Here is a 26,755-nt window from a genome sequence, read left to right as displayed (position 1 = left end):
AAATATTTCCTGATAGCCTAAGGGTTCTTGGCAGAACTTTCCCCATGTCAGCAAGAAATCTTGGGAGATGGGAAAGTCACTCAGACCTTGTTCCTTACACAAGCTTTCTATTCTGTCCAAGAAATGTTAGATTAATGACTCTGGAAGGAACAGGTTGGAGTATTTGGCTCCTCCTTTCCCTCCCTCCTCCCTTTTAGATCATGACCCTTCCTGCTTGCCTCCCTGGGCGCTCTCAGGCTACACAGAAAGTTTAAAAAATAGGAAAAAGCATCATCAACCACAGATGAAGCTTTTATCATCTTGTTCACACTGGAACACTGATATATTCAATTTATTTATTTATTTTTACCCACTTGATATTAGAAGGTCAGATTCTAGGGTTCTTCCGAGTTTGTCCACTGATTTAATTTATTTTATGGTGTTGGCAGCATTGGGGCTGGTCACTTCATTCCTGCCTCTACCTTGGCTACTTCCTTCAAGTGGGAGGAGTCCTAGAGCTTGTGCCAACCTAGTGCTGAGTTAGTATTTAAACCTTTAAGGCTTGACTGGCCCCCCTGGTAACCCAAAGTGAAGGTGAAGGTGAAGGGTCAGGATGTGGGTTGAACATCAACTTCTTATCCCATGCCTTTGCTCCTGCTTCTGAATTTGGTTTCTCTGACTCTCGGGCAAACCCATTGACTCAGCATCCTCAGCGGGCAGGCCTGCTGATTCTACACAGCTTATCTCTCTGGCCTCTCTGTTCCTGGCTTCTGGGAGTCCAAGCAGCCTGTGCCTTCCAGGCAGGAATCCCGGCGCTGTGCCTGACTGGGAGTGCCTGGAGGATTTAGGGACAAGGTTTCTGCTGAGGTCTAATATTTTCAAACTTGGTGGATGGCTGCATTGCAGAGGAGCCGTTAAGCCACTTATTGAATTAGACTTGTGAAAGGGGGGACCAGCCTACAGCTGATTGAGATGCAAATCTGTCAGCTTTTTGTTGCTTTTAGGACTGATGCTTTGGTTTGTCCTCTAAAGAAACTTTGCCTGAACCTGTTGAAAGGTTCTCAGAGCTCTTTCTTGGGACTGGAGCCAGAATCTGGCCGCAGACACAGCACTGGTTCCAGCGTGGTGAGGTGGGAGAAGAAAGAAAGAGCCCCTTCCCCTGTTGCTGCTGAGCTCTTTTTGCCCTGCCTGCTGGATAGTCTGGATTAATGACAGGGTCCTGGGCTAGGCATTTAGGCTTTGTCTCACCAGTCCAGCCCCCCTGGTGTGGGCAGGAGACCCACTGGGTTCCCAGCCCAGGAGTAATGGGGCTTTTCCAGTACTGTGTCCTTTTGGCCTCTGGGCGGCCACTGTAACCACCCACATCTGACCTCTCTTCATTTTCTCCGTCATTCGGTGGCCCACTTCGGCAGGGGCAGCTCAGGGGCCGGTGCTACCTGTGGATGTTTCATCTCTTCTTTTTTTTTTTAATATTTTTATTGACTTTTTTTTTTACAGAGAGGAAGGGAGAGGGATAGAGAGTTAGAAACATCGACGCGAGAGAAACATTGATCAGCTGCCTCCTGCACACCTCCTACTGGGGATGTGCCCGCAACCAAGGTACATGCTCTTGCCCTACCCGGTTTGGCTCAGTGGATAGAGTGTCAGCCTGGGGACTGAAGGGTCCTGGGTTGGATTCCGGTCAAGGGCATGTACCTTGGTTGCGGGCACATCCCCAGTAGGGGGCGTGCAGGAGGCAGCTGATTGATGCTTCTCTCTCATCGATATTTCTATCTCTCTATCCCTAATATATTTAAAAAATATATTTTTTTTAAAAAAGGTACATGCTCTTGACCGGAATCAAACCCGGGACCCTTCAGTCCGCAGGCCAACGCTCTATCCACTGAGCCAAACCAGCCAGGCCTCATCTCTTCTTTCTTCTAACCTGCACTTTAAGTAAACATTATTTTAAAAACGTTTTTATTGGAAAATTAAAAAAAAGTAACAAAAATGTTTTTATTGTTTTTTAGAGAGAGTGGAAGGGAGAGGGATAGAGAGACAGAAACACTGATGAGAGAGGAACATCATCGATCGGCTTCTTCCTGCAGGCACCCCTACTGGGGATTGAGCCCTCAAGCCGGGCATGTGCCCTGACCAGGAATCGAAGTGACAACCTCTTGGTTCCTGGGTCGATGCTCAACTACTGAGCCACACCATCCAGGCCAGTAACATTGTTGAAGTGCTGCCCTGGAGTGCAGAGCAGTCCTGGCCCTCAGTATCCGCAATCTGCCAGCATCAAACAAGTCACCGCACACAGACCTATATAGTTTCAAGGGGTGGTCTGTACTCCAGTGGACAGCAGGGTACTGGGACGAAGAGTGACAGTGGAGGTCTGATTCAGCTTGGGTAGAAGGGCCTCTTTGATGTTTAGGCAGAAGTGTGGAGGGTGAGGAGGGTTGAGCCAGGAGAGAAGGGGGCAAGTAGCACTGAGGCAGACTGCATGCTGGAGAAGAGGAGAGCCAAGGACTGAGAGGGGGTCAGGGAAGCTGCTGGGGAGGCTGGATTTTACTCTCAAGGCAAGAAGTGAGGGAGGCAGAGGAGGAGGATCCGTCTCACCTCGTAGACTCATGAAGTGTTGAGGACTTGCCACGTGCTGGGTGGGGTGGGGTGGGGCTGTGAAGGTGAGAGGCATGGCCTCTGCCTGAGGAGGTCACAGTGCAGCCCAGCCATGGACACCAAGGCAGAGCCCAGGTCTGTGCTCTTGGTCCCTATAGTCACTCTACCTGTGGTGGGGGTGGGGGTGGGAATGGGGGAGAGCCATACCCTTCACTGAAACACAGCAGGAAGCTGGCCCTCGGGGCTCTGAGAGAGCGGAGGGGCTGCCATCACCCAGGGAAACTGGACCAGGCCTGGTCCCCATCAGCCTGGGCGGAGGCTGCAGATGTGGACAGGAGACATCCTCTGTGGCTTCCAGGCCCTCCCTTTTTTTATTCAAATTGAATTTATTGGGTAACATTGGTTAACAAAATTATATTGGTTTCAGGTGTACAATTCTATAATACATCATCTGTATATTGTTTTGTGTTCACCACCCCAAGTCAAATCTGCTTCCATCATCATTTATCCCCCCTTCACCCTCTTCTACCTCCCCCCACCCTCTTCTACCTCCCCTGGGTTGAGGGCTCAATCCCCAGTAGGGGTGCCTGCAGGAAGAAGCCGATGGATGATGTTCCTCTCTGGTAATCACCTTTCCCTCTGGTAATCACCATGCTGTTGTCTGTGTCTATGAGGTTTTTTTCCTTCTTAATCCCTTCATCTTTTTCACCAGCCTCCAACCCCTTTCTCTCAGACAGCTGTCAATCCGTTCTCTGTATGTGTTTTGTTTGTTAGTTTATTTTGTTCATTAGATCCCACAAATAAGTGAAATCATATGGCACTTGTCTTTCTCTGACTGGCTTATTTCTCTCAGCATAATACTCTCCAGGTCCATCCATGCTGTTGCAAAGGGTAAGATTTCCTTTTTTTTTTTTTTTCTCTCTTTATTGATTAAATTATTACATATGTGTCCTTAACCCCTTAGTGCCCCCTCACCCTACCCCCCCCATTTCTTTTTTTTTAATGGATGAATAATTCCATTGTGTAAATGTACCACAGCCTTTTTTATCCACTCATCTACTGATGGGCACTTGAGCTGCTTGCAAATCTTGGCTATTGTTAATAACACTGCAGCCCTGGTCAGTTTGCTCAGTGGATAGAGCGTCAGCCTGCGGACTGAAGGGTCCTGGGTTCGATTCTGGTCAAGGGCACATGCCCGGGTTGTGGGTTCGATCCCCAGTGTAGGGTGTGCAGGAGGCAGCCAATCAGTGATTCTCTTTCATTATTGATGTTTGTATCTCTCTGAAATCTATAAAAATATATTTTAAAAAATAACGCTGCAATGAACTTAGGGGTGCTTATATTCTTTAGAATTATTGTTTTGAGTATTTTCAGATATATTCTCAGAAGTGGAATCACTGAGACATAAGGCAATTCCATTTTGTTGTTGTTGTTAATCCTCATCCAAGGATATTTTTCCATTGATTTTTAGAGAGAGTGGGAGGGAGGAGGAGATACGCAGAGAGAGAAATATCCATTGGTTGCCTCCCGCATGCCCCCTACCGGGACCTGGGATTAAGCCTGCAACTGACGTACATGCCCTTGATCAGACTCCAACCCACAACCCTTCAATCAGCAGGCCGACGCTCTATCCATTGAGCCAAACCAGCTAGGGCAGGCAGTTCCATTTTTTATTTTTTTAGGTAACCCCATACTGCTTTCCACAGTGGCTGCACCAGTCTGTATTCCCACCAACAGTGCATGAGGGTTCCCTTTTCTCCACATCCTTGTCAACAGTTGTTGTTTGTTGATTTATTGATGGTAGCCATTCTGATAGGTGGGAGGTGATATCTTAGTGTGGTTTTAATTTGCATCTCTCTGGTAATTAATGACATTGAGCATCTTTTCATATTTCTCTTGGCCATCTGTATGTCCTCTTTGGAGAAGTGTCTATTCAGGTCCTTTGCCCATTTATTAATTGGGTTGTTTGTGTGTTTTGATGTTGAGTTGTATAAGTTCTTTTTTTTTTTTTAATTGATTTTAGAGAGAGGAAGGGAGATGGGGAGAGAGAGAGTAACATCAATGTGAGAGAGAAACATCAGTTGGCTGCCTCCCACACGCACCCAGACCAGGGATTGAGCCTGCAATCTGGACATGCACCCTGACTGGCAATCAAACCTGTGACCTTTTGGTGCATGGGACGCTCAACCAACTGAGCCACACCAGCCAGAGCAAGTTGTTTAAGTTCTTTATGAGTTTTGGATATTAACCCCTTATCAGATGTATCATTGGTGAATATGTTCTCCTATTCAGTGGGTTGTCTTTTCATTTTGTTGATGGTTTTCTTTGCAGTGCAAAAACTTTTTAGTTTGATATAGTCCCATTTGTTTATTTTTTTGTTTGTTTCCCTTGCCCTAGGAGAGATATTAGAAAAAATATCGCTACTAGAAATATCTGAGATTTTACTGCCTATGTTTTCTTCTAGGATTTTTATGGTTTCAAGTCTTACATTTAAGTCTTTAATCCATTTTCTGAAAAAGATGTTTTTATTGATTTAAGAGAGAGAGAGAGAGAAGCATCAATCAGCTGCCTCCTGCATGCTCCCTACTGTGGATTGAATCTGAAACCAGGGCATGTGTCCTGACCAGTAATCGAACCAGTGACCTCCTGGTGCATGGGGCAAAGCTCAATCCACTGAACCATACCAACGGGCAAGTCTTTGATCCATTTTGAGTTTATTCTTGTGTATGGTGTAAGAAGGTGGTCTAATTTTGTTTTTTTGCACATATCTGTTCAATTTTCTCAGCACCATTTATTGAATAGACTATCTTTATCCCATTGTATGTTCTTGCTTCCTTTGTCAAATATTAATTGACCATAAAGGCCTGGACTCTCTATTCTGTCCCATTGATCAATATGCCTGTTTTTATGCCAGAACCATGCTGTTTTAATTACTATGGCCTTGTAATATGATTTGATTACAAGTATCTTGATTCCTCCAACTTTGTTCTTTCTCAAGATTGCTATGGCTATTTGGGGTCTTTTGTGGTTCCATGTAAATATTTGTTCTAGTTCTGTGAAATACACCATTGGTATCTTGATAGGAATTGCATTGACTCTATAGGTTGCTTTGGGTAGCATGGACATTTTAATGATGTTAATCCTTCTTATCCATGAACACAGTATAGGCTTCCACATATTTGTATCTTCTTCAGTTTCTTTCTTCAGTGTCTCACAGTTTTCTTTCTTCTATTCACTTTGGGGTTGTTTTTTTCCAGTTCCTTTAAGTGTAAAGGTAGATTGTTTATTTGAGATTTTTCTTGTTTCTTGAGGTAGGCCAATTATGCTATGAATTTCCCTCTTAGGACTGCTTTTGCTGTGTCATAAATTTTAAATTGTTGTGTTCTCATTTTTATTTGTTTCAAGGTAATTTTTTATTTCTTCCTTGATCTCATAGTTAACTCATTCATTGTCTAGTAACATGTTATTTAGCTTCCATGTCTTGTGTGATTTTCAGTTTTTTTCTTATGATTGATTTCATACCATTATGGTCAGAGGAGATGCTTAATATGATTTCAATCTTCTTAAATTTATTGAGACTTTTTTTCTGCCCTAACATGTGGTCTATCCTAGAAAATGTTCCATGTGCACTTGAAAAGAATGTATATTCTGCTGCTTTGGGATGAAATGCTCTGAAGATACCAATTAAATCCATCTGATCTAGTATATCATTTAAGGCTGCTGTTTCCTTATTGATTTTCTATCTGGAAAGATCTATCCATTGATGTCAATGGGGTGTTAAAATCCCCTACTATGCCCCAGCTGGGTGGCTCAATTGGTTGGGACGTCATTTGTACACTAAAAAGGTTGTGGGTTTGATTCCTGGTCAGGGCACATACCTAAATTCGGGTCCAATCCCCAGTAGGGCACATTGGGAGGCAACTGATCTATCTTTCTCTCTCTCTCTCTAATCAACAAACATATCCTTGGGTGAGGATTTTAAAAATCCCCTACTATGACTGTATTACTGTCTCCCTTTATGTCCATCAAGATTTGCTTTATATATTTAGGTGCTCTTATGTTGGGTGCATAAATGTTTATAAGGGTTATATCCTCTTATTGGATTATTCCCTTTATCATTGTGTAGGGTCCTTAGCCTTTGTTTTAAAGTCTATTTTGTCAGATATAAGTATTGCTATCCCAGCCTTTTCTTTTCACATCCATTTGCATGAAATATTTTTTTACTTTTAGTCTGTGTGTATCTTGTAGACAGTATATATGTGGGTTTTGTTTTCTTATCTATTCAGCTACCCTATGTCTATTATCATTATTATTATTATTATTATTACTAGAGGCCCGTTGCACGAAGATTCGTGCAATAGGCCTTCCTTCCCCTGGTTGCCAGCACCAGTTTTCCTCCGGCACCCAGGACCCAGGCCTTTGCTCTGGCCGCAGCTAGGCTTCTCTGCTCCGGCTGCAGCGGAGAAGTCAAGCCTCTTCAGTCTTCAGTCTTCAGTCGTCTTCAGTCTTCAGTCTTTGCTCAGGCCGGAGCCTTCAGTCTTCGCTCCATGCCTGCATATGCAAATTAGCCTACCACCTTTGTTGGGTTAATTTGCATACTAACTCCTGATTGGCTGGTGGGCACCATGGAGGTATGGTCAATTTGCATATTTCTCTTTTATTAGTGTAGATCCTTACCTGAGAATATTTTTCCATCGATTTTTAGAGGAAGTGGAAGAGAGAGGGAAAGACAGCGAGAAATATCAATGTGAGAAAAAACACACAACGATTGGTTGCTTCCTGTACGCACCCTGACCAGGGCCTGGGCCGGGGAGGAGCCTGCAACTGAGGTATGTGCCCTTGACTGGAATCGAACCCAGGACTTGGTCCACAGGCCGATGCTTTGTCACTGATCCAAACCAGCTAGGCTCTGGTCTATGTCTTTTGTTTTTTGTTTTTTGTTTTTTTGTTTTTTTAAATATATTTTATTGATTTTTTACAGAGAGGAAGGGAGAGGGATAGAGAGTCAGAAACATCGATGAGAGAGAAACATCGATCAGCTGCCTCTTGAACACCCCCTACTGGGGATGTGCCTGCAACCAAGGTACATGCCCTTGACCGGAATCGAACCTGGGACCCTTCAGTCCGCAGGCCGACGTTCTATCCACTGAGCCAAACCAGTCAGGGCTGGTCTATGTCTTTTGATTGGAGCACTTAAGCATTTATATTTAGGGTGATTATTGATAGGTATGTATTTATTGCCTTTTAACTATGTTCCTCTGTTGTTGTTTTTTTCTTCTTAAAGAAGACCCGCTGACATTTCTTATAATATTTCTTGGAACATTTTCCTAAGCAGTCCTACACCTGTTAACAAACTTCTTTAGCTTTTTCTTGTCTGGGAACTTCTTTATTTCTCCTTTAATTTTAAATGTTGGCCTTGCTGGGAAAGTAGTCTTGGTTGTAGTTCCTTGCTTTTCATCACTTTGAATATTTCACGCCAATCCCTTCTGAGGCATGAAATGGTCTCCTACACCCAAGGGTCAGTGATTGATAGCTTTTGAAAACTCAGCCCTAGCTGGTTTGGCTCAGTGGATAGAGCATCGGCCTGCGGACTCAAGGGTCCCAGGTTCGATTCCCGTCAAGGGCACGTACCTTGGTTGCGGGCACATCCCCAGTATGGGGAGTGCAGGAGGCAGCTGATCGATGTTCCTCTCTCATCGATGTTTCTAACTCTCTATCCCTCTCTCTTCCTCTCTGTAAAAAAATCAATAAAATATATATTAAAAAAAAAGAAAAAGAAAACTCACCCTTTCACATTTATTGCTGTGTATTTTGGATTTTTTTTTTTTAAAGTAGCAATGGATAAGAAAGTCTAAAGGCTGGTGACCACAGCCTTAGGATGTGTCACAGAGAGGAGCTGGTGCCCTGAGCCCTCCCCACCAATCCTGCCCTCCTCCTTCCCATTTCATGACCTAATTTTTCTCCCCCACATCCGCTGCTCACCCCTTCTGGTTTCTTGGTGTCCTGTTCAGGTTTTGTCCAGCTTGGGTTGGCTTTCAGGGACCTTGTGGGAGGGTTTTCGGGGCAGTCCCATTCTCACCAGGTGTTTTAGGTCCACCTGGTATTGCCCCAACACTGTGACAGCCTTGTGCTCTCAGCATTTTCTCAGAACTGCCTTTAACCCAGGTTGTGTAGCATCAGCACAGCCTGAAGGTTAAAAGCAGGAGCTTTGGAGTCTGATAGCCTGGATTCAAGTCCAGTTTCCTTGGGTATTGGCAATGAGACCTTGGGCAAGCCACTGAACCTGTTCTGAAATTCCTGGGATATGGGGTGGGGGTGGGAGGGTGCTAAGTGACACAGGAATGAATAGCATTGAACACAGCAGCCAGCACACACAGGTACTCTGTGACCACAGCTAAGGGGTTGGCCCTGGCCTACCCAGCAGGGCCCTCTGACTGTCTGTCCTGCCTCTTGTTTGCTCTGTGTCTGAGGCTGACCTCTCACCTACATCCCCCTGCTGCGTTGGAGATGCTGCTTCCTGTTGCCGGATAGACTTAAGAATTTAGAAAGACAGGAGGTCCTGGGGCAGGGACCATCAGCAGGGTGGCCCAGGGGCCTGCCCCAGGGAGGGGGTACTTAGTAAGCAGCCAGTCAGAAGAGGGCTGCTCAGGAATTTAGAGGGGCTGTTTCAGCCCAGCCCAGGGCCCTTTGCTCCCTTAAGCATCATCTGGCCAGCTATTCTGGAGGCTGCCACTCCCTTTATTTCCCTGGGATGGGGGGAGCCCCCTCTTTGATCCAGAGATGTCAGAGGAGCCCGAGTGGGGTCACAGCACCCTCTTTTCTCCCCTGCTAACTCTGTAAAGATTGTGTATGTGAGTCTTCTGTAAGTGAAGCCGAACAGCACAGGCGTTGTTCTCTCTTCCCTGTCCCTGGATTTCCTCCTAAGCAGTCTTACACCTGTTCTCAGCATACTCTGGCCACACCAATCCTTGTCCTGTCTTCTCAGTTCACCTTCCCCAGCTGGGCTGGATCAGGCCACTCTGGCCTCCCACTGCAGTCATCTGTTTACTAAACAGGTGCAAGTGAGGCGCCGAGCAGGCTGGGCTGGTGCGGGCTGAGCTGTAGGCTGGGAGAAGAGGGGCACCCCAGGGCCTTGACACTTTTTGGGTGCTTATCTGATTTGTGTTTCTCCTGGCCCACAATGGTCCAGGTGGAAGAGGAGCCAAGGAAGAGAAGCAGCCTGGGTGTGATTGTGTGTTTGGGCACCTGCTGCATCTGTGTTTATTCGTGTGGGAAGTTTTACTGCCAACAAAGCTTCTGGGCTAAAGGATGTTTTAGGTCCCTCTAGGGTGAGGGACACTCTCATGGTGCTCCATAGGCAGACAAGGGGCCACTCAGACACCTCCACCCACTCCTGGCTCATCTGTTGCTGGACATCACTGCCTGAAGGCAGGAGGGCTGAGGGCCAGGTGGCCCTTTGGCAGGTACTTAAGAAGAGAAGGCTGGTAACCCGAAGTAAGGTCCCTGCTTCTATATGTAGTGGCTCTAGAATGAAAGATGGGAGGGACAAAGACCCTTCCTTCTACTCTGACCTGTCTCCTCATTAGCCCCCTGTCTAGTTACAGGGGTGACCAGATCTCTAAACAATTCAGATGTTTGCACCCATCCCCAATTATAGCAAATTAGGGATACTGCCTTGGGATTTTACCTTCTCTCTCATGGTGAGTGCAGTCCTGGATTTAAGGGTCCCCTGCGGTTCCTCTCTGGGGAACCTGTGGATAGGGCACCCTGGTGCCTCACTCAGAGAGAGTGCTGCCTCGTTTGCTGGTGTCCCATCCAGGCAGGGCTCCCTGCCCACAGCAGCAGGCCCTGCAGCACTGAGTACAGCAATGGGCTCTAGAACCTGCGTGGCCACAGTCAGGTCTCACAGGCCAGCAATCCTGGACCCTCCCCACCCATCCACTGTGTCACACCTGTCCTGTTTGCTCATATCTGCACGCCAACCTGGAAGTGGCTGTCGTCCCATTTCACCTCCATTTTCTGTTGCTGCTGGCAGAGCTGACACCTGAAGCCAGTGCCAACCTGTGAAGCAGCTCTGCCTTCCCAGAAGCTGCCCCACAGTGGGTGAGCGGCTCAGGCCGCCGGCTGTCAGTGTGTGTGACCGTGCTGAGTGGGTCCTCATGGGCTCAGGTGACCCTGGTTGGCTGTTTTGGTTGCCAGTGTGGTGGGGCCTCTTCTGGACAGCAGTGGGCTGAGTGGGGTGGGAATCTGGCTTGTTAGGTGGTTGTTTTCTTTAAAATATTTTTTTATTGATTTCAGAGAGGAAGGGAGAGAGAGAAACATCAATGATGAGAAAGAATCGTTGATTAGCTGCCTCTTGCACGGCTCCCACTGGGGATCGAGCCCACAACCCGAGCATGTGCCCTAACTGGGAATCGTGCCCTGACTGGGAATCGAACCATGACCTCCTGGTTCATAGGTCAACACTCAACCATTGAGCCACACCTGCTGGACTGGCTTATTAGGTTTTGTTTCTGTAGCTTCAGGAGGTTAACATTGTAGCTTTAATCTCCTAAATCCCCTCTGTCTTCAATTTGTATCTACTTATCCTGTTTGCTTTTTTCTTTCTTGATCCTTTTGGCCGTTGTGATCAGAGTCCATTGTTTGCATTAATTCAGTAAACAACTGCTCTATAAAGGACCTGAGTAAGGTGTTGGGGACTCAGGTGACCAGAACGCAGTCCCTGGCCTCCAGGTCCCCCAGCCCAGTGGGAGACTAGACACACATTCATGCTACCACATGCGTAGTTATGGAACTCCGCTGTAAGTTACTGTGCCAGGCTCTGCTGCCAGTTGGTTGCACCACTACCCCCATCCTTTGCCTTCAGTAATAGTAATTATAGTAACTTTCAGCTATTACTTATTGAGCACTTTCTATGCTTGTGTGAGTTCTAGAATGTTATCTGATTTTCCTGTCTTCCCTAAAACTCTAGGAGGTAGATACTGATTGTTAGATTATGCTCATCTTACAGATTAAAAAAAACTAAGAAAGAGTAAGTTTAAGTCATTTCTTCAAGGTCATACAAGTAGGAAGTGGAGGAACCAAAATTGGAACCCAGCACCTCACCCTCGATCAGCGTGCCCCCAGGAGGCCTCATTGGTTAGAGGTTGGCATATGGCATGATTCACCCAAAGTGCATGCTTTTCCATGACCTTGGGGCAGCCCTGAGAGGCCTGGGCAGGCCTTTGCAGACCTCAGCTTTACAGCCCTGGCGCCAGAGGGCCGCAATCTGGAGGCACGCAGTTCTCTGAAGAGAGGCATTTCCTTGTCTCTCCCACTGTTACCTCGAATCTAATCAGAGGCCGCTCCTCTTTCTGCAGGATTAGTCAGCATCTCATAACTAGCAGTCCCGGAGAGGAGCGAGTTCTCAGCTCTCTTCTGGGCCTGCCCCCACCCTCCTGCCTTCAGCTGCCGCAGCACTTTTTCTTCCTATTCCTGTTGTCTTGCTGCTGGGTGGACTTGGGAGCGGGCCATTAAGGGCCAGGATTGTAGTATAGGTGTGGCCTCAGGGACAGCACATGCGGTGACTCTAGGGAGAAAAATTAGAAAGTAAAAGGTCTCAACAAGTGAAAGCAAATAAATTGGGACTATTTTTAAAAGTCCTTTCCCAAGGTGTTCTACACTATAGTGTGTGTGTTGGTTGATAGCATGAAAATGTGAGGGGAGGCGGTAGCATATGGGCTGCATGTTTGAGAAGTCCACTGTACTTAGCAGTAAAGGGGGACCACTGCTCCGAACTGACCGAGGAACACGCCATGGCGTTGCAGTGAGACCAGCAGCTTGCCCTTCACAGGTGGCCTAGGGTTGGCCCCTCTGTAGCTGCTGAGAAGGCTCTAGCCAGCCTGGGGCCCCACTGCCAAGGCTGGGGCCTGAGGTCACTCTAGAATGGGAATAGGTGACTCTAGAACGGGAATCCCAACCTGGGGCTCGTGGGTTCTTCAAGGGACACATGAAGCCCCTGAAATTGTGGGTAAGACTTTGTGTGCATTTTCTGAGTCACGGGAGCTTAGATGTCTTCACTGGATTCACCAAAGGATCTATGTCCCCTCCAAAGTTAAGAACCTCTGCATTATCATTCCAGGGGGCTTGGGCCAGATGGACATCCAAGCCTGCTGTGGGGTAGCCTGAGTCCTCAGGAGGCCCAGAGACAACCCTGCCATTCCCAGTGGAGTGACTTTGAATGTGCACCTGCCCCTCCGATCTTTGGGAATCTCTGCCATGACCCTGTGATCAGGTTTCTCTCTCTCTGCACACACAGAGAATGTCACCAACGGCACAGCGGGTGAATCAGGGCAGGAGGAGGAGGTGAGCTGGATGAATGGTTGGCTCAGCTGCAAGGCCCAAGATGAGATGCTAAACTTGGCCTTCACCGTGGGCTCCTTCCTGCTCAGTGCCATCACCCTGCCCCTGGGCATCGTCATGGACAAGTATGGCCCAAGGAAGCTCAGGCTGCTAGGCAGGTAAGTGTGTGGGACCCTGAGCTGAGTTCCCCACTGTAGGAATCCTGGTACCTGCTGTCAGGTACACTGTGGAGCTCCATAAATGCCCACCCAGAGTTTCTACCCCTTCTGCCACCAAATCAGTAGGTACTCTGATCCTTGTCATGAGCCAGTATTGCATACAAAAGGCCCAAGGCCCCTGGCCTGCCTGGGAAGGTCTGGAGTTCTTGTCATTAAGAACACTGGCTTCCACACTCTTTATGACCTTCTGTCTCTATCAGAAAAAAAGGTTTTGCAAAATTACTTCTAATATAAGCACATGGAGTTATCAATTATATATACATATGCCGTTCTTAGTTTTTTATGTGCTTTGTGACACATATACAAACATATAAATTAAAATGGCTGAGATTAAAAGTTATCAAATAGAAGTCCTAATATTTGCCCTACCATCAGCACCTGTGTGGATCATCAGGTGTACCCTCTGGGGGGTGTCCCTGGTCTGTAAAGTTCCATTGTGCCAGACTCAGGGTCAGTGCACCCTCTCAGGTCACAGTCTCCCCTACCCAGTCCCTTTCGAATGATCATCTCGAAGGGCAGTGGTTTGCAATGAGCGAGCCCTGTGACCAGAGAGGGAATGGGTGGTGGAACAGTTTCATTCCCTTTTTGAGGGGGATTCAGGAGCTGCCACTCATCTCGCCTGTGCCTAGTGTGTTCCGTCCATCCCCTGGCTGAGCGAGCGAGAGAGGGCACAATCCACTCTCACTTCAGAGCCTGGGCCCCCTCCGGTCTGGGGACAGGAAGGGGCACTGCAGTGTGGTGTTTGCCAGATGTGGCTTCCAGGCTTGAATTCCTGCTTGGGCACTTACTAGTTGGAGACTATGGAGAAATCAGTTCTTTTTTTTTCCCTCTCATCAGTAAAATGGGGCCAATTATACTCCTTAGAATTGTTAAGTTAAATAAAATATTGTATATAAAATTTCCAGAAATATCTAATACATAGTAAATACTCCCAAATAATAACAATATTACAATAATAATAAGAAGAAATAATGTATTATTTCTGCTTGTTTTTAGTGCCTGCTTTGCTGTCTCCTGCTTGCTGATTGCATATGGAGCAAGTAACCCAAATTGTGAGGACACTTTTCCTCCACCCTTTTGTCAGGGACTGGGGAGAGTGCCCGTCTGCTCTAGGACGCTGTGCCAGGCCTGGTGCTCACTGCTCAAGTTAAAGGGGATGCTTGTTAGGCCTTTACCCGGTTGCTTATCTCAAATGGGTGGCTGGGTAAAAGAACAATCGCCCCAGACTGCTGTCTGAGGGAAGGTCCCAGGGTGTGCGAAACTCCCATCTCATCGCCAAGCCAGGCCAGTCCGCGATGGCCTCATTGATCCAACCTGAGAGGCAAGTTCCAAGAACTAGGCCAGCTGCAGAGGTGTGTGCAGAATTGTCAGCTGTGTCCACTTGAGCTCAGAAGCCACCTGGTCCCCAACCCTGTTCAGGTGAAGCTGTTGCTTCAAGGAAGTTTAGAACAAACACCAAAAGAGGACTTGAATTTTACCCATCTATTGATTTGGGGGCACCTGTATTTTTGGTTTCAGTTAAGCTGCTTCTCACTTGCTGCTCAGGTTAATGGAGAACAGAGGATGGGGAGGCACCTTTTTTTAAAATGTATTATTATTGATTTCAGAGAGGAAGGGAAAGAGAGAGAGATAGAAATCATTGATTGTCTGCCTCCTGCACGCCCCACACTGGGGATCGAGCCCACAACCCGGGCTTGTGCCCTTGACCGGAATTGAACTCTGGACCCTTCAGTCCGCAGGCCGATGCTCTATCCACTGAGCCAAACCAGCTAGGGCGGGAGGCACCTTTTGTAAGAGCCCGAGCCCTGGCCTCCCTGAAGCTCAGCTGTGGTGCCCTGATTCTGTGCCTTTGTTTTCCTACAGCTCTCTCTGTGCTCATCTTCATCTCCCTGTCTCTGAATGGCTTTGGCGGGATGTGCATGACTTTCACCTCATTAACAGTAAGTATCCATTTCTTTAAGACCTCAGTTCAGTCACCGCCGTGTGAATTTGAGGCAGCTTTTATTGGCTTTAATATCTTTGTCTTCCATTTACCTGCGTGTGCCTGGACATCCCAGCATGAGAGGGTTGCTGGTGGTGAAGTGGCTGGAGAGCAAAGCCAGCCAGCGAGGCCTCCCCAGTGGGAGGCAGGGGTCCTGCAAGCACAGCAGAGCCTGGCTCTCAGAGCGGGTCCATCCCCTGCCTGCTGGCCTTGGCTTAGGCACTGAGGAAGCCAGCTTGCTAGCCGTGTGTCCAGGGAAGACGGGAGCAGGGAGGAAAAAAGCTACCGCCCACTTTCTTTCTCTTATTTTCCATGACAGCCCTGGCTAACAGGGCAACCTAAAAACAAACCTCCCTCGCTTGGAATCTCCCCACCCCTAACCATTGCCTTTGTCCAGAACTGAATGAGAACTCAGGGGAGCACACAGGCTACCTCTCCTTGGTTTTTGGAATGCCAGGACACAGAAAGCCCCTCTAGGGAAGGAGAAGTTTTCTCAAGGTGCTGAGCACCCCTTATCGGTAGCACCAGGACGCCACAGAAGGTGAGAGAGACTGCAGTAAGGCTCAGGCTGAAGGAAAGAAAGTCAAAGAAAGCCAAAAATGTCTTTCCTGGGAGGAGGAGGGAAGCTCTCTGCAGGCTCTCCCAGTCCGGCAAGGGTGCCTTTCAGAGCTGGCCATTGGGAAAGAAGTGAGAATAATGGGCTCTTCAAAGAGATTTCTGTCCAACAGGAAAGCCTGGCCTGCCTCAGTTTCCCTGTGAAAAAGTTTTTATGATATAATACCTACCATCACTATTTGCAGGATACTCTGGTTTCTCATTTCTCTTTCCACAAAGGAGTCAGGAGTTGGGGGGGCCCTTGTTTAGCTGTGCGGGAGCCCGGGGACTGCTGGTCTTCCTGCAAGGAAGCTTGACTAGGTGCTGGCACCTCTGTGACCCCTTGTCTGCAGGCTGTGAGCCAGAGGCCATAGGCCTAGTATGTCCTCTGGTCACCCTTCCTACACTTGGCCTTGTTAACTTTACCCTGGTCTGGGTCTGGGTCTTGGGAATTGAACATTCACGGCATCTCTTTAGGTGAGAAAGGCCATGGCACAGGACCATGTATGCGGTGTGCTCGGGGAGGGGGTAAAACACACAGGTCTGGGGACTCTGGTTGCCCTGCTCCGGTGGTATGAGAGAGATTGGGTTTGTACCCTTTTGTGCATTTTTATTTTGATTTTTTTAACCAGGTAGATTAAAGAAAAGAAAAATGTTCCCTCCCCCCACTCAAATACCCAGAAGTCAATAAATGTCGAAACTGTAGGAAATCTGTTAGAACTGCCAAATTCCACTAAGTTGTGTAAACTGTGTAACAGGAGTCATGGTTCTGTTTGTTCTTTGACAGCATGAAAATTATCCACTCTTTCATCAAAAGGAAAATTAAAAACCTGGCAGCACCCATCATTTTAGTCACTCTATGCCTATGTCATGGCAGTTCTGAATTTTGGGATAAGACAAAGAGATGGTCCTTGAACTTGAGGAGTTTATGCTCTGAGATGCAGAAAGATGCTTTACTGTGATAAAGCATAAGACAAATGGGTAAAAACCACCATACCACAAATCCTCTTTAAGAAAGCCTCAGTTGTCTAAGAGGCCTTTAGGAGGCTATTAAGCCCATAGGATCTGTTTTCTTTTTTAAATTATAAAACAAACATGTTCTTATTTTAAAAAGTTAATGTTTTCTAAGTATAAACTATAGACTGTAAAATTTTATAAGCCCACCTTTATCATTTAGAATGTATCTTTTCAGTATTTAAAAAGAATCACAGATACCAATGTTATTCTTTTTTTTTAACCAATGTTATTCTTTTTTAAAAAAATATATTTTTTCTTTCTTTAAAAAATATATTTTGCAAGCAACACTCTGTGGCAGATGATCGACACTGTCTGACACAATTTGAGCTTGCTATAGCAACAAAGTCTAACCTATTCCGGTGCTCTCCTCTATGAGACAAGCCGTTATATAGACTTAGACAGTGTTAAATATATATATATATATATATATATATATATATATATATATATATATTTATTGGTTTCAGAGAGGACGGGAGAGAGAGAGATAGAAACATCAATGATAAGAAAGAATCAGTGATCGGCTGCCTCCTGCACACACCCCACACCGGGCACTGAGCCTGCAACTCAAGCATGTGCCCTGACTGGGAATCAAACTGTGACCTCCTGATTCATAGGTTGATGCTCAACCACTGAGCCACACCGGCCAGGCACAACTTGCCTTTTTCACTTAACAATGTATTTTTTACATCTTTTCCTGCCAGTGCTTAGAAATCTACCTTATTATTTTAAGCTCTCGAGATCTACCTCATTATTAAAGAGTTCCATGTAATTCTATAATACAGATATACCATAATTTATTTAACCACCTCCCTACTAATGGACACTTGGGTTTGTTTCCAATTTTTCTGATTTATGCTGCTGCTGAAGTGAACGTTCCTGTACATATATTTTTGTAAAATAAGTTCCTGGAAGTGGGATTGCTGGGCCGCAGGATCAGTGTGTTTGAAATGTTAACGGATACTGTCAAGTGGTCTTTCCAAAAGCTTATACTGTCTGTACATGATGCCATCCTACCCACGCGTATGAGAGTGCCTTTTTCTCCACACCCCTTCCAGTACCCTGTCATTAATCTTTCAAACACTAGCCAATCTGATCTGGTAAAAAACGATATTCCGTGATTTAAAAATTTTTTTCTTTAATTGTTAGTAAGACGAGCATCTTTTCACCTCTATTTGTGGTGATTTGTATTCTGTGAATTGCTTCTTTGTGGCATTTGTCTATTTTTCTACAGGATTACCTTTCATATGCAAAGCAATTAGCTCTTTCTGAGTGAGCAAGGGCTCTTACCCAAGGGTGTTCAGGCTTCTATGTGGGCTGTGAATAAGCCTGAGGAGGGCTGTGCTCTCCCTTGAGATTATGTGCAAACAGAATGTGTGCTCCACAGGTGCATTTTTCTGGGGGAGGGTCCATTGCTTTCAGCCACCTCTAGGTTTCTGTGGAGGCCAAAGGCACACAGCAGGGGTGTTCCTATCAACGTCTCACTTCCCCTGGGAGGTAAAAGGCCACACAGGCCAGATAGTGACCAGGCACTTAAAGTGTTTGGATAGCAGGGATCCAAACACAAGGGAGGCTGGTGGCTGGTCCTCTAAGGTCTTGAGCACAGGCCAGCAATCTGCTACCCCAGGCCAAATGGAGGCCACTCCAGGGAAGTGGGTGTTGTGAACAGTTTTATTGGTACACAGCCACACCCACTTACTTCCTTTGCGCAGTGGCTGCAGAATGAAGTAGTTGTACAGAGACTATATGGTCTGTAAAACCTAAAATATTTTCTGTCTGGCCTTTCACAGAAAAAGTTTGACAACCTTTGGTTGAGAGGCACCAAGAAGCTGCTTAATCACTGTCTTCTGTGGGAAGGCAGGGGCTGACACACCTCTCACCCCACATCCCGCTAGATGCCCCCCCCCCTTTTAGTTACACAGGCCAACTCCCTAAGCACTTTTCCTGAAGTGCTTTTTTTGTTGTTAATTCTCACCTGAGGATATTTTTTTCCATTGATTTTTTAGAAAGAGTGGAAAGGAAGGGGAGAGACAGAGAACACGAAACATCAGTGTGAGAGAGGCCCATCGATTGCCCGAAGAGGGCTGGGGATCTAACTTGTTTTTTTGTTTTTCTTAAGCACCTTTTAAGTCCTCTCTTTCCCCTCCACGGCTGCTCCTGGCCTGAGGCTTCTCCGTGGGCATCCTCCTGTCTCCTGAGGCCTCAGATGAGGGCTCCAACAGCTGCTCCTCCTCCAGAGCAGACCCTGACAGAGGACTGAGCAGCAGGTCAGCGAGGGCTGGCCTGGAGCTCTTGGGCAATGAGCTAGGGCTGGCCGCAGCTTCTGCTGAGCGGAGCTGAATCTCGTACTGACACAACCCAGGCCTTTAAAAAGCAGAACTGTCAGAAGCAGCTCCCAGAGACACCGAGCTAGCAGCACAATGGCACTTTCTGTTTGTGTCTCCCACCCATATTCTAATTTGGGGGACAAAGGAGTCTTCAGGGTCGCCTTTAGGAGCATCTGAATCAAGTCTCCTACAAATGCGGTGGGCCATGGATAATTGCTCAATGATATCCTGGGAATTGGGGGGAATGTGTTGCCATAGAAACCTTATTTTGGGGACTTTCTGAGTCCCAGTGGGTTTAGTGTTGCATGGGTTGTGGTATGAAGATGTACAGGCCCTGTAAGCTGTTACCTCAATTGGTGGAGAGGGGCCCCAAATTGGCAAAATTGCCTTTCCCTGCAGGCCAGGATGGGTTGGCAGCTAGGCCTCCTTCACAGAGCCCAAGAGGTCTGCTGATGGGTGATCTTTTCCTCTGGGGTGGGGAGGGTCAGAGGGCCTGGGGAATCCACACCAGGGGGGCTACCTGATGGCCAGCACTGGACTCCCAGGTCCCTGCAGCAGAGGGTGATGTCCTTAGGGGAGGGTGCCAGGTCATTACAGGGGTGCAGAGCACTCCCCAGGTGCCGAGCCTCATCCTCCCGCCCCCTGCCCCCACCTGGACAGCACACTCTGGTCTGTTTGCTCAGTGCCTTGTGTTTGTACAACCCCTTTAACTCGCTTCATCGGCCGGAGCACAAATACCAGCCAGCGGCTGAGCCGGCGTCTTTGGGTCGCCACCCCACAATCCAGGGCCTGAGTTGCTTAGAGATGGGAGCAGATGCAGCCAACATTGTGGACATGTCTTTTACACTTCATTACTCTGACCCCTGTCCGTGTGGGCAGGACGGGGAGTTCTGAGCTGAAACCCTCACAGAAAAGAGATTACAAAACGTTGCCAGGCTCCTTGGTGAAAAATTTCTCTGTGGGCTTTTCCTATTTGATTCAGTGAAGCCTGACTTTGAACCTGAGGAAGAAATGATCCCATGGTGGTGGGGATCTGAGTCTGAAGGAAACAGAATAAATATCCCTCTGTCAAAACCTGAGAGGAGAGGAGGGAAGGATTCGGATGCAGCCATGAAGCAGGTGTCCCGTGCCGGGTTGGAGGTTAGCATTCCTGCTCGGCTGACCTGTTTGTACAGGATGTGGTCAGTTCGGTCAGCTCTCCCAGAGCCCAGGGGCCAGGTGAGCAGGACTCTCCCAGAGCCGGGAGCCAGTTCTCCCTCTCCGTTTCTGTTCTGTGCCTTGTGAACCCAAAGCAGTCAGCTGATCGCCATTGGCCTGGGGAAAATTCACCCATCGAGGGTTCCGCATTGTGAACTTGCTTCAGCATGTGACAAGTTCAGGGGTGGACAGAAAGTGTAGTGGGGCACCGGCAGGGCTGGACCTGGCTGGGAAGGCAGATGAGGTGGCCGGGGGAGTGGAAGCGCTCCTCCCACCCCTTCAGCAGTGAAGCGGAAAGGTGACCACAAGGACCTGCTGCTGACATTAAGTGCTTGGAGCTGCCAGGTGGTTTGGGGTTAGGAAATAGCTCGGCTTTGCTGAGTTTGCTTGTCTAGACTGGTACCTGGATCCTGGCCTGTACAGGTTGTACGGAGCTGTGGGTGTGTACACCAGCCACTTGAGGACAAGGCTCACCTCTGGAAGGGGCCTGAGGGCCAGCATGCCAGCCTCCGCCCAGGCTGCACGTGGCATCTCCCCAAGGGCCAGGGTGTGCCCTCAGTTGGTGGGCTCAGGAAACCACAAATTTGGAAAGTCAGTGTCAGGTGGCTACACAGGGGTCCTTCTGTCCCTGCCTACCAGCAACCTCAAGGGCTGTCTTGGGGGCCCCTGGGTAGAGAGACATCTTAGAGGATCTTCTAGGGAAGGCAGCCCATCCTCACCACCCTGCAGCCTCGGCCTCTGGGGACTCTCATCTAGTAGCCTTGCTCTGTGGCCAGAAATCCAGGGGAGGGGCCGCCTGCAGCTGCTGTTTTCCCCTCTGGGAAGGTCACACAGCCCAGGCCTGTTTCCTGGGCAGCTTAGGGGCTGAGAGAATGAGTCACCAACAGCATCCCCTGGGAGGGAGCACAGCGGGCGGGCATGGAGGGCCTGGCAGAGCCCACCGCAGCCCTACCCTCTCAGGCAGCAGGGGTGGTGGTGGAGGCACCCAGAGCTGGGGGCGGGGCCTGCACTCCCCGCACCTGTGTCAGGAAACAGTCTCTGCTGAGTGTTTGCCCCAGCATCTGTCATTGCAGCACGGCTCCGGCTTCCTTCTTGGCAGCAGAGCTGGCTTTTCCCCTCCACCTGGCCCTTGAGGCCCTCACTAGAGCACTCTGCTCAGTACTCAGCCATCACTCCATCACCAGGCTTCTGAGCAGCCATTATGTGCAGCTGAGGTCGAGTAGAGGCAGATGAGGGAGAGAAGGAAGAAGGAGAGGCGTGGAGACCAGTGGGAGGAGGAGACTCGGGTGGGAAGATGAAACAGGAGAGTCCACTTGATGGTGTGGCCCAGGACCATGGAAGGTCAGCCAGGGAAGGCCAGCGGGTGGGGAGGAGCAGATGGGTCTAACAGGAGGATCAGAGGAAGAGCAGACAGAATGCTTAACAAGGAACACAGAAGCATGAGAGTTGTGAGGGTCATTGCTTTGGGCCCAACTGAAGTGTGTACAGAGCAGCCCAGCAGTGCACATAAACTTGACCTGCTTTGGATCCCAAATTTGACCCTTGCCAGCTTAGGGGTGTTCCATGACTTTTCTAATCCTAAAGTGTTTTAACCATTAAGTGAGGATAAAAAGTGACACCTGCCCCATTAAGGTTGTTTGGAGGTTTGTTTTTTAATTTTTTTAAATAAAATATACTTTTAAAAATATTTTTATTGATTTCAGAGAGGAAGGGAGGAGAGATAGAAACATCAGTGATGAGAGAGAATCATCGATCAGCTGCCTCCTGCACACCCCTTACTGGGGGTCGAGCTCTCAACCTGGGCATGTGCCCAAATCGTGACCTCCTGGTTCATGAGTCGATGCTCAACCAGTGAGCCACGCCAGCTAGGCCTGTTTGGAGAGTTTTTAAGATAAGATATAGAGTAGGTATTACAAGTAGTTGCTATTATAATAACAGATTATTACATTAGTATAATCATGCTATATATTATTATATACCACCACTTAATAATAAGAAAAATCCTTTGATCAAGCCGCCCCTGGGCACAACAAATGGGGAAATTTCTGGCAGGCGTGACAGCTTTGGGAGGAAGGGAAGGAAGTGGCTTAAAAGATCACACAATAAGTATTAACATTTAAAAATAATTAGTGTCCACAGGGAAACCCTCTTTTCTGCTGTGCTTGTTATTCTTCTGTGTCCACTGCTGCCAGGATGTTTATGCTTTGGGTTTCATTGGTCAAGGTCATTCTTGATGTACTTTTCAGAGAGATTTCACCTGACATAAATGCTAAAAGCTGAAAAACACTTTGACTTCCTATTTCAACACTTCTGTTGGTAAAAAAAAAAAAAAAAAAAAAAAAGCCGTGAACTAAGAAGTTAAATGGCAAAGTAGGAAAACATACCTGCAGTGTATGAATAAATTGTGACTGCCTTATATATACAGAGCCTAATCAAAATCACTATAAAAAAATTAACATCCTTATAGGAAAAAAAGGACAAATGGAGAATATAAATGACTTTTAAAACTGTAGAAAAATGTCCAAAGTCATTAGTAATTAAATGTATGTTTTAAATTTTTTTTTAATCATGGAAAATTTAAATATATATGGTATTAGAGAGAATAGTATAATGAACCCAACATCCCCATCTTGCAACTTCAACAATTAACTTATGGCCATTCTTGTTTCATTTCTACCTCCACCCACCCATCCCGATTACTTTGAAACAAATATCAGCCCTAGCTGGTTTGGCTCAGTGGATAGAGCGTCAGCCTGCGGACTGAAGGGTCCCACGTTCCATTCCGATCAAGGGCATGTACCTTGGTTGCGGGCACATCCCCAGTAGGAGGTGTGCAGGAGGCAGTTGATCGATGTTTCTCTCTCATCGATGTTTCTAACTCTCTATCCCTCTCCCTTCCTCTCTGTAAAAAAACAATAAAATATATTAAAAGAAAAAAGAAAAATTGGAGCCCTAACTGGTTTGGCTTGGCTCAGTGGATAGAGCATCGGCCTGCGGACTGAAGGGTCATGGGTTCGATTCCGTCAGGGGCATGTACCTTGGTTGCGGGCACATCCCTAGTAGGGGGCGTGCAGGAGGCAGCTGATCGATGTTTCTTTTTTTTTTTTTAATATATTTTATTGATTTTTTACAGAGAGGAATAGAGAGGGATAGAGAGTTAGAAACATCGATGAGAGAGAAACATCGATCAGCTGCCTCCTGAACACCCCCTACTGGGGATGTGCCCGCAACCAAGGTACATGCCCTTGACCGGAATCGAACCTGGGACCTTTCAGTCCGCAGGCCGATGCTCTATCCACTGAGCCAAACCGGTTAGGGCTGATCGATGTTTCTAACTCTCCATCCCTCTCCCTTCCTCTCTGCGAAAAATCAATAAAATATATTTTTTTAAAAAAAGAAACAAATATTAGTCACTAATTCATTTCATTCATATACTCAAATAAATGGATTTTACCACACCAGCATATTGGTGAAGTGGCAATATTAAAAATAAAAATAATGGTAATGAACAATGTTGGAGTGGCAACAGTGAAACAGACACTCTCCTATGCTGCTGGTGGGAAGATCGATTGTTATAAGTTTTCTAGAAGGCAATTTGGCACAGAGTATGACAACTGATTCTCTTTCGGGACTTTATCTTAAGGAAATAATTGCTATATGCACTTATATTTCTCTCCAAGGATGTTTTTTTAATGATGTTCATTTGTTGTTTATGATAAAAATTAAAAAGGCCCTGAGGGCCCGGCTGGTGTGGCTCGGTGGTTGAGCATCAACCTATAAACCAGGAGGTCTTGGTTCGATTCCTAGTCAGGGCACATGCTCGGGTTGCAGGCTCCATCCCAGTGTTGGGTGTACAGGAGGCAGCCGATCAATGATTCTCTTTCATCATTGATGTTTCTGTCTCGCTCTCCCTCTCCCTTCCTCCCTGAAATCAATAAAAATATTTTAAAAATAAATAAATAAAAGGCCCTTAGACCCAACATCAGAGAAATGCAGAAAATATGGACCAGATAGTCATTACAAACAATGTTGAAGATGAATATGAACTTAGAAAACATTTATAATATAGCAAAAAATAAAAAGTTTATAAAACAATATTTAGCATATGATCCCAATTTTGTTATAAAGTTATAGATATTTATAGGAAAAAAATTAAAGGGAAATATATCGAAATGGTAACATGGTTATATCAGGGTGATTTTTATTTTACCCTTTATGTATACTTTGTTTCATATGTTTTACTGTGGACATGCATTGCTCTTCTAACCAGGAAAAAGAATCATAATTTAAAATACAGGATGTTGATGCTGGGAACACTGAGTGGTATGGTTTGTCCTGAGGCTCTATGCTCCCTAGTAATGACCCTGCTGACCAAAATAACATGTTGGGGAGGAGAATTTTCTTGGTGTTACTAAGAGTGTCCTAGGCTGGGAGAATCAGGGCAGCAAGGAAGGCCGCTGGAAGGCTACTGCCCTTGTCCAGACATGAGGGTGGGGGGTCTCCCCCAGGGGCAGATGGGAAGGCAGCTGTTTGCCCAGCTTTCTGTTCTTCCCTGTCCTGGATCTAGTTGTGGGGAGAAGACTCCAGAAGATCAGATCAGAGTTGCATATTGGCCCAAACCCCTGTTGTTCCGTTGGCCTCTAGCCTGGGTTAGGGTTAGGGCAAGCTGGAGCTTAGGGACAAAGGGAAAGAGTTAGCTGCCTGCTTCTCTGGAGTATCCCGTAGCCCCGTTGAAAAGTTTGAGCCTTTGTGCGTAAGGGGGACTGCACCAACAAAAGTGTCTCCCTGGCCTGACTCTGCACCAAGTGGCCTTTGCTACTCCAGGCTCGTGTCCTCCATTTACTCTTCTGGTGGATTCTTGATCCTTTTCTTCCTTCACCTGCCCTGGCTGGAGTGGCATTCCAGGTGGGAACAGTTCCCCCCTTCCGCACAAGCAAAACCAGTCTTTGGATTCTCCCTGGGGCTGATATGGCCCCAGAGATGCCTCCTCTACACGCTGCCTTGCTGGAGTAGCCAGCATGGAGAAGCCAAAATATGTGAGCCCAGGAACTGAGGCATGTCCTCTGAATCACAGCATACCTGGGAGGCATGTGTGCACAGAGGAAGATTGGGTGCCATAGTGCTCACCTGCGTGTGCCTAGGCACACATGAGCACATCGCATTTCCTCTGTCTCCTGTTGGGGGATTTCCACCTGCCCCTTGTTCTCCTCTGACTCCCTGAGAAGCCTGAGTGGACAGAGGACCCACTCTACGCAGGGCTGGAAGAAGAGCTCTTTGTGGGCTGGGAATTCTTTGGGGAGCCTGGATAGCCTACTTGGCCTCGTATCATATGCTATAGACTTATTTGTATTCCTTTTTTTTCTTTTAAGACTTTTTATTGATTTTTAAATATATTTTATTGATTTTTTACAGAGAGGAAGGGAGAGGGATAGAGAGATGGAAACATCGATGAGAGAGAAGCATCAATCAGCTGCCTCCTGCACGCCCCCTACTGGGGATGTGCCTGCAACCAAGGTACATGTCCTTGACTGGAATTGAACCCGGGACCCTTCAGTCCCCAGGCCGACGCTCTATCCACTGAGCCAAACCGGCCAGGGCGAGACTTTTTATTGATTTTTAGAGAGAGAGGAAGGGAGAAGGGAGGGAGAGAGAGAAACAGTGATTGTGAAAGAGAAACATCGACCAGCTGCCTCCTGCACGCTCCCTACAGGAGAATCAAATCCGCAACCTGGGCATGTACCCGGACTGAGAATCGAACCAGCAACCTTTCCGTGCAAAGGACAGCACCCAACCAACTGAGCACCACACCTGCCAGGGCTCGTATTCCTTTATAATTCTGGGATCCAAAACATTTGAATTCCTTATTCATGTTCTGTTTTGTTTTTAACAGTGATTGAGACATAATTCAGATACCATGTAATTACCTAAAGTATACAATTCACTGTTTTTTATTATATCCACTGTTGTGTAGTATTATATTCACTGTTGTGTAGTTATCAGCATAATTAATTATAGCGCCCCAAATGGAAATCCTGTACCCATTAGCATTTCCTCCCTATTTCCTCCCAGCTTCCTCTACGCCAGCCCTAGGCAACCACTGATCTATTCTCTGTCTCTATGGATTTGCCTCGCCTGGACTTTTCATGTAAATGCAGTCATACAATATGTGGTCTTTTGTGACTGGCTTCTTTCACCTCATATGTTTTCGTAAGGTTCATCCATGTTGTACTATGAGTCAGTACTTCATTTCTTTTTATGGCTGGCTAAATGCTCTCGTGTGGATATACCACATTTTGTTTACCCATTCATTCATTGATGGACATTGAGATTGTTTCCACTTTGGGGATATTATGAATAAGGCTGCTATAAGCATTCCTGTACAAGTTTCTGTGTGGATATTGTTTAATTTCTCTTGGATGTCTACCTAGGAGTGAAATGACTGGATCATATGATGACTCTGTTTAACTGTTGGAGGTACTGCCAGACTATTTTCCAAAGTGGCCGCA

At 46.9% G+C, this 26,755-nt stretch overlaps 1 protein-coding gene across 2 annotated transcripts in view; it reads left to right on the top strand.

Moving 5' to 3' along the window:
- The window catches only part of SLC43A2 (solute carrier family 43 member 2), a 47,876-nt gene that overhangs the window by 1,921 nt on the left and 19,200 nt on the right, over positions 1-26,755 (top strand). For both annotated transcript variants that reach the window (XM_080677680.1, XM_080677681.1), the window contains 3 exons: positions 12,872-13,073; positions 14,130-14,185; positions 14,997-15,073. In XM_080677680.1, coding sequence (XP_080533806.1) covers positions 12,872-13,073; positions 14,130-14,185; positions 14,997-15,073 — 335 coding nt within the window. The remainder of the gene's footprint in view (positions 1-12,871; positions 13,074-14,129; positions 14,186-14,996; positions 15,074-26,755) is intronic.

Source organism: Plecotus auritus, assembly GCF_963455305.1.
Source record: "Plecotus auritus genome assembly, chromosome: 7".
Taxonomy (NCBI): domain Eukaryota; kingdom Metazoa; phylum Chordata; class Mammalia; order Chiroptera; family Vespertilionidae; genus Plecotus; species Plecotus auritus.
Note: the sequence above shows the minus strand (reverse complement) of the source record. Positions and strands in the feature narration are given on the sequence as shown.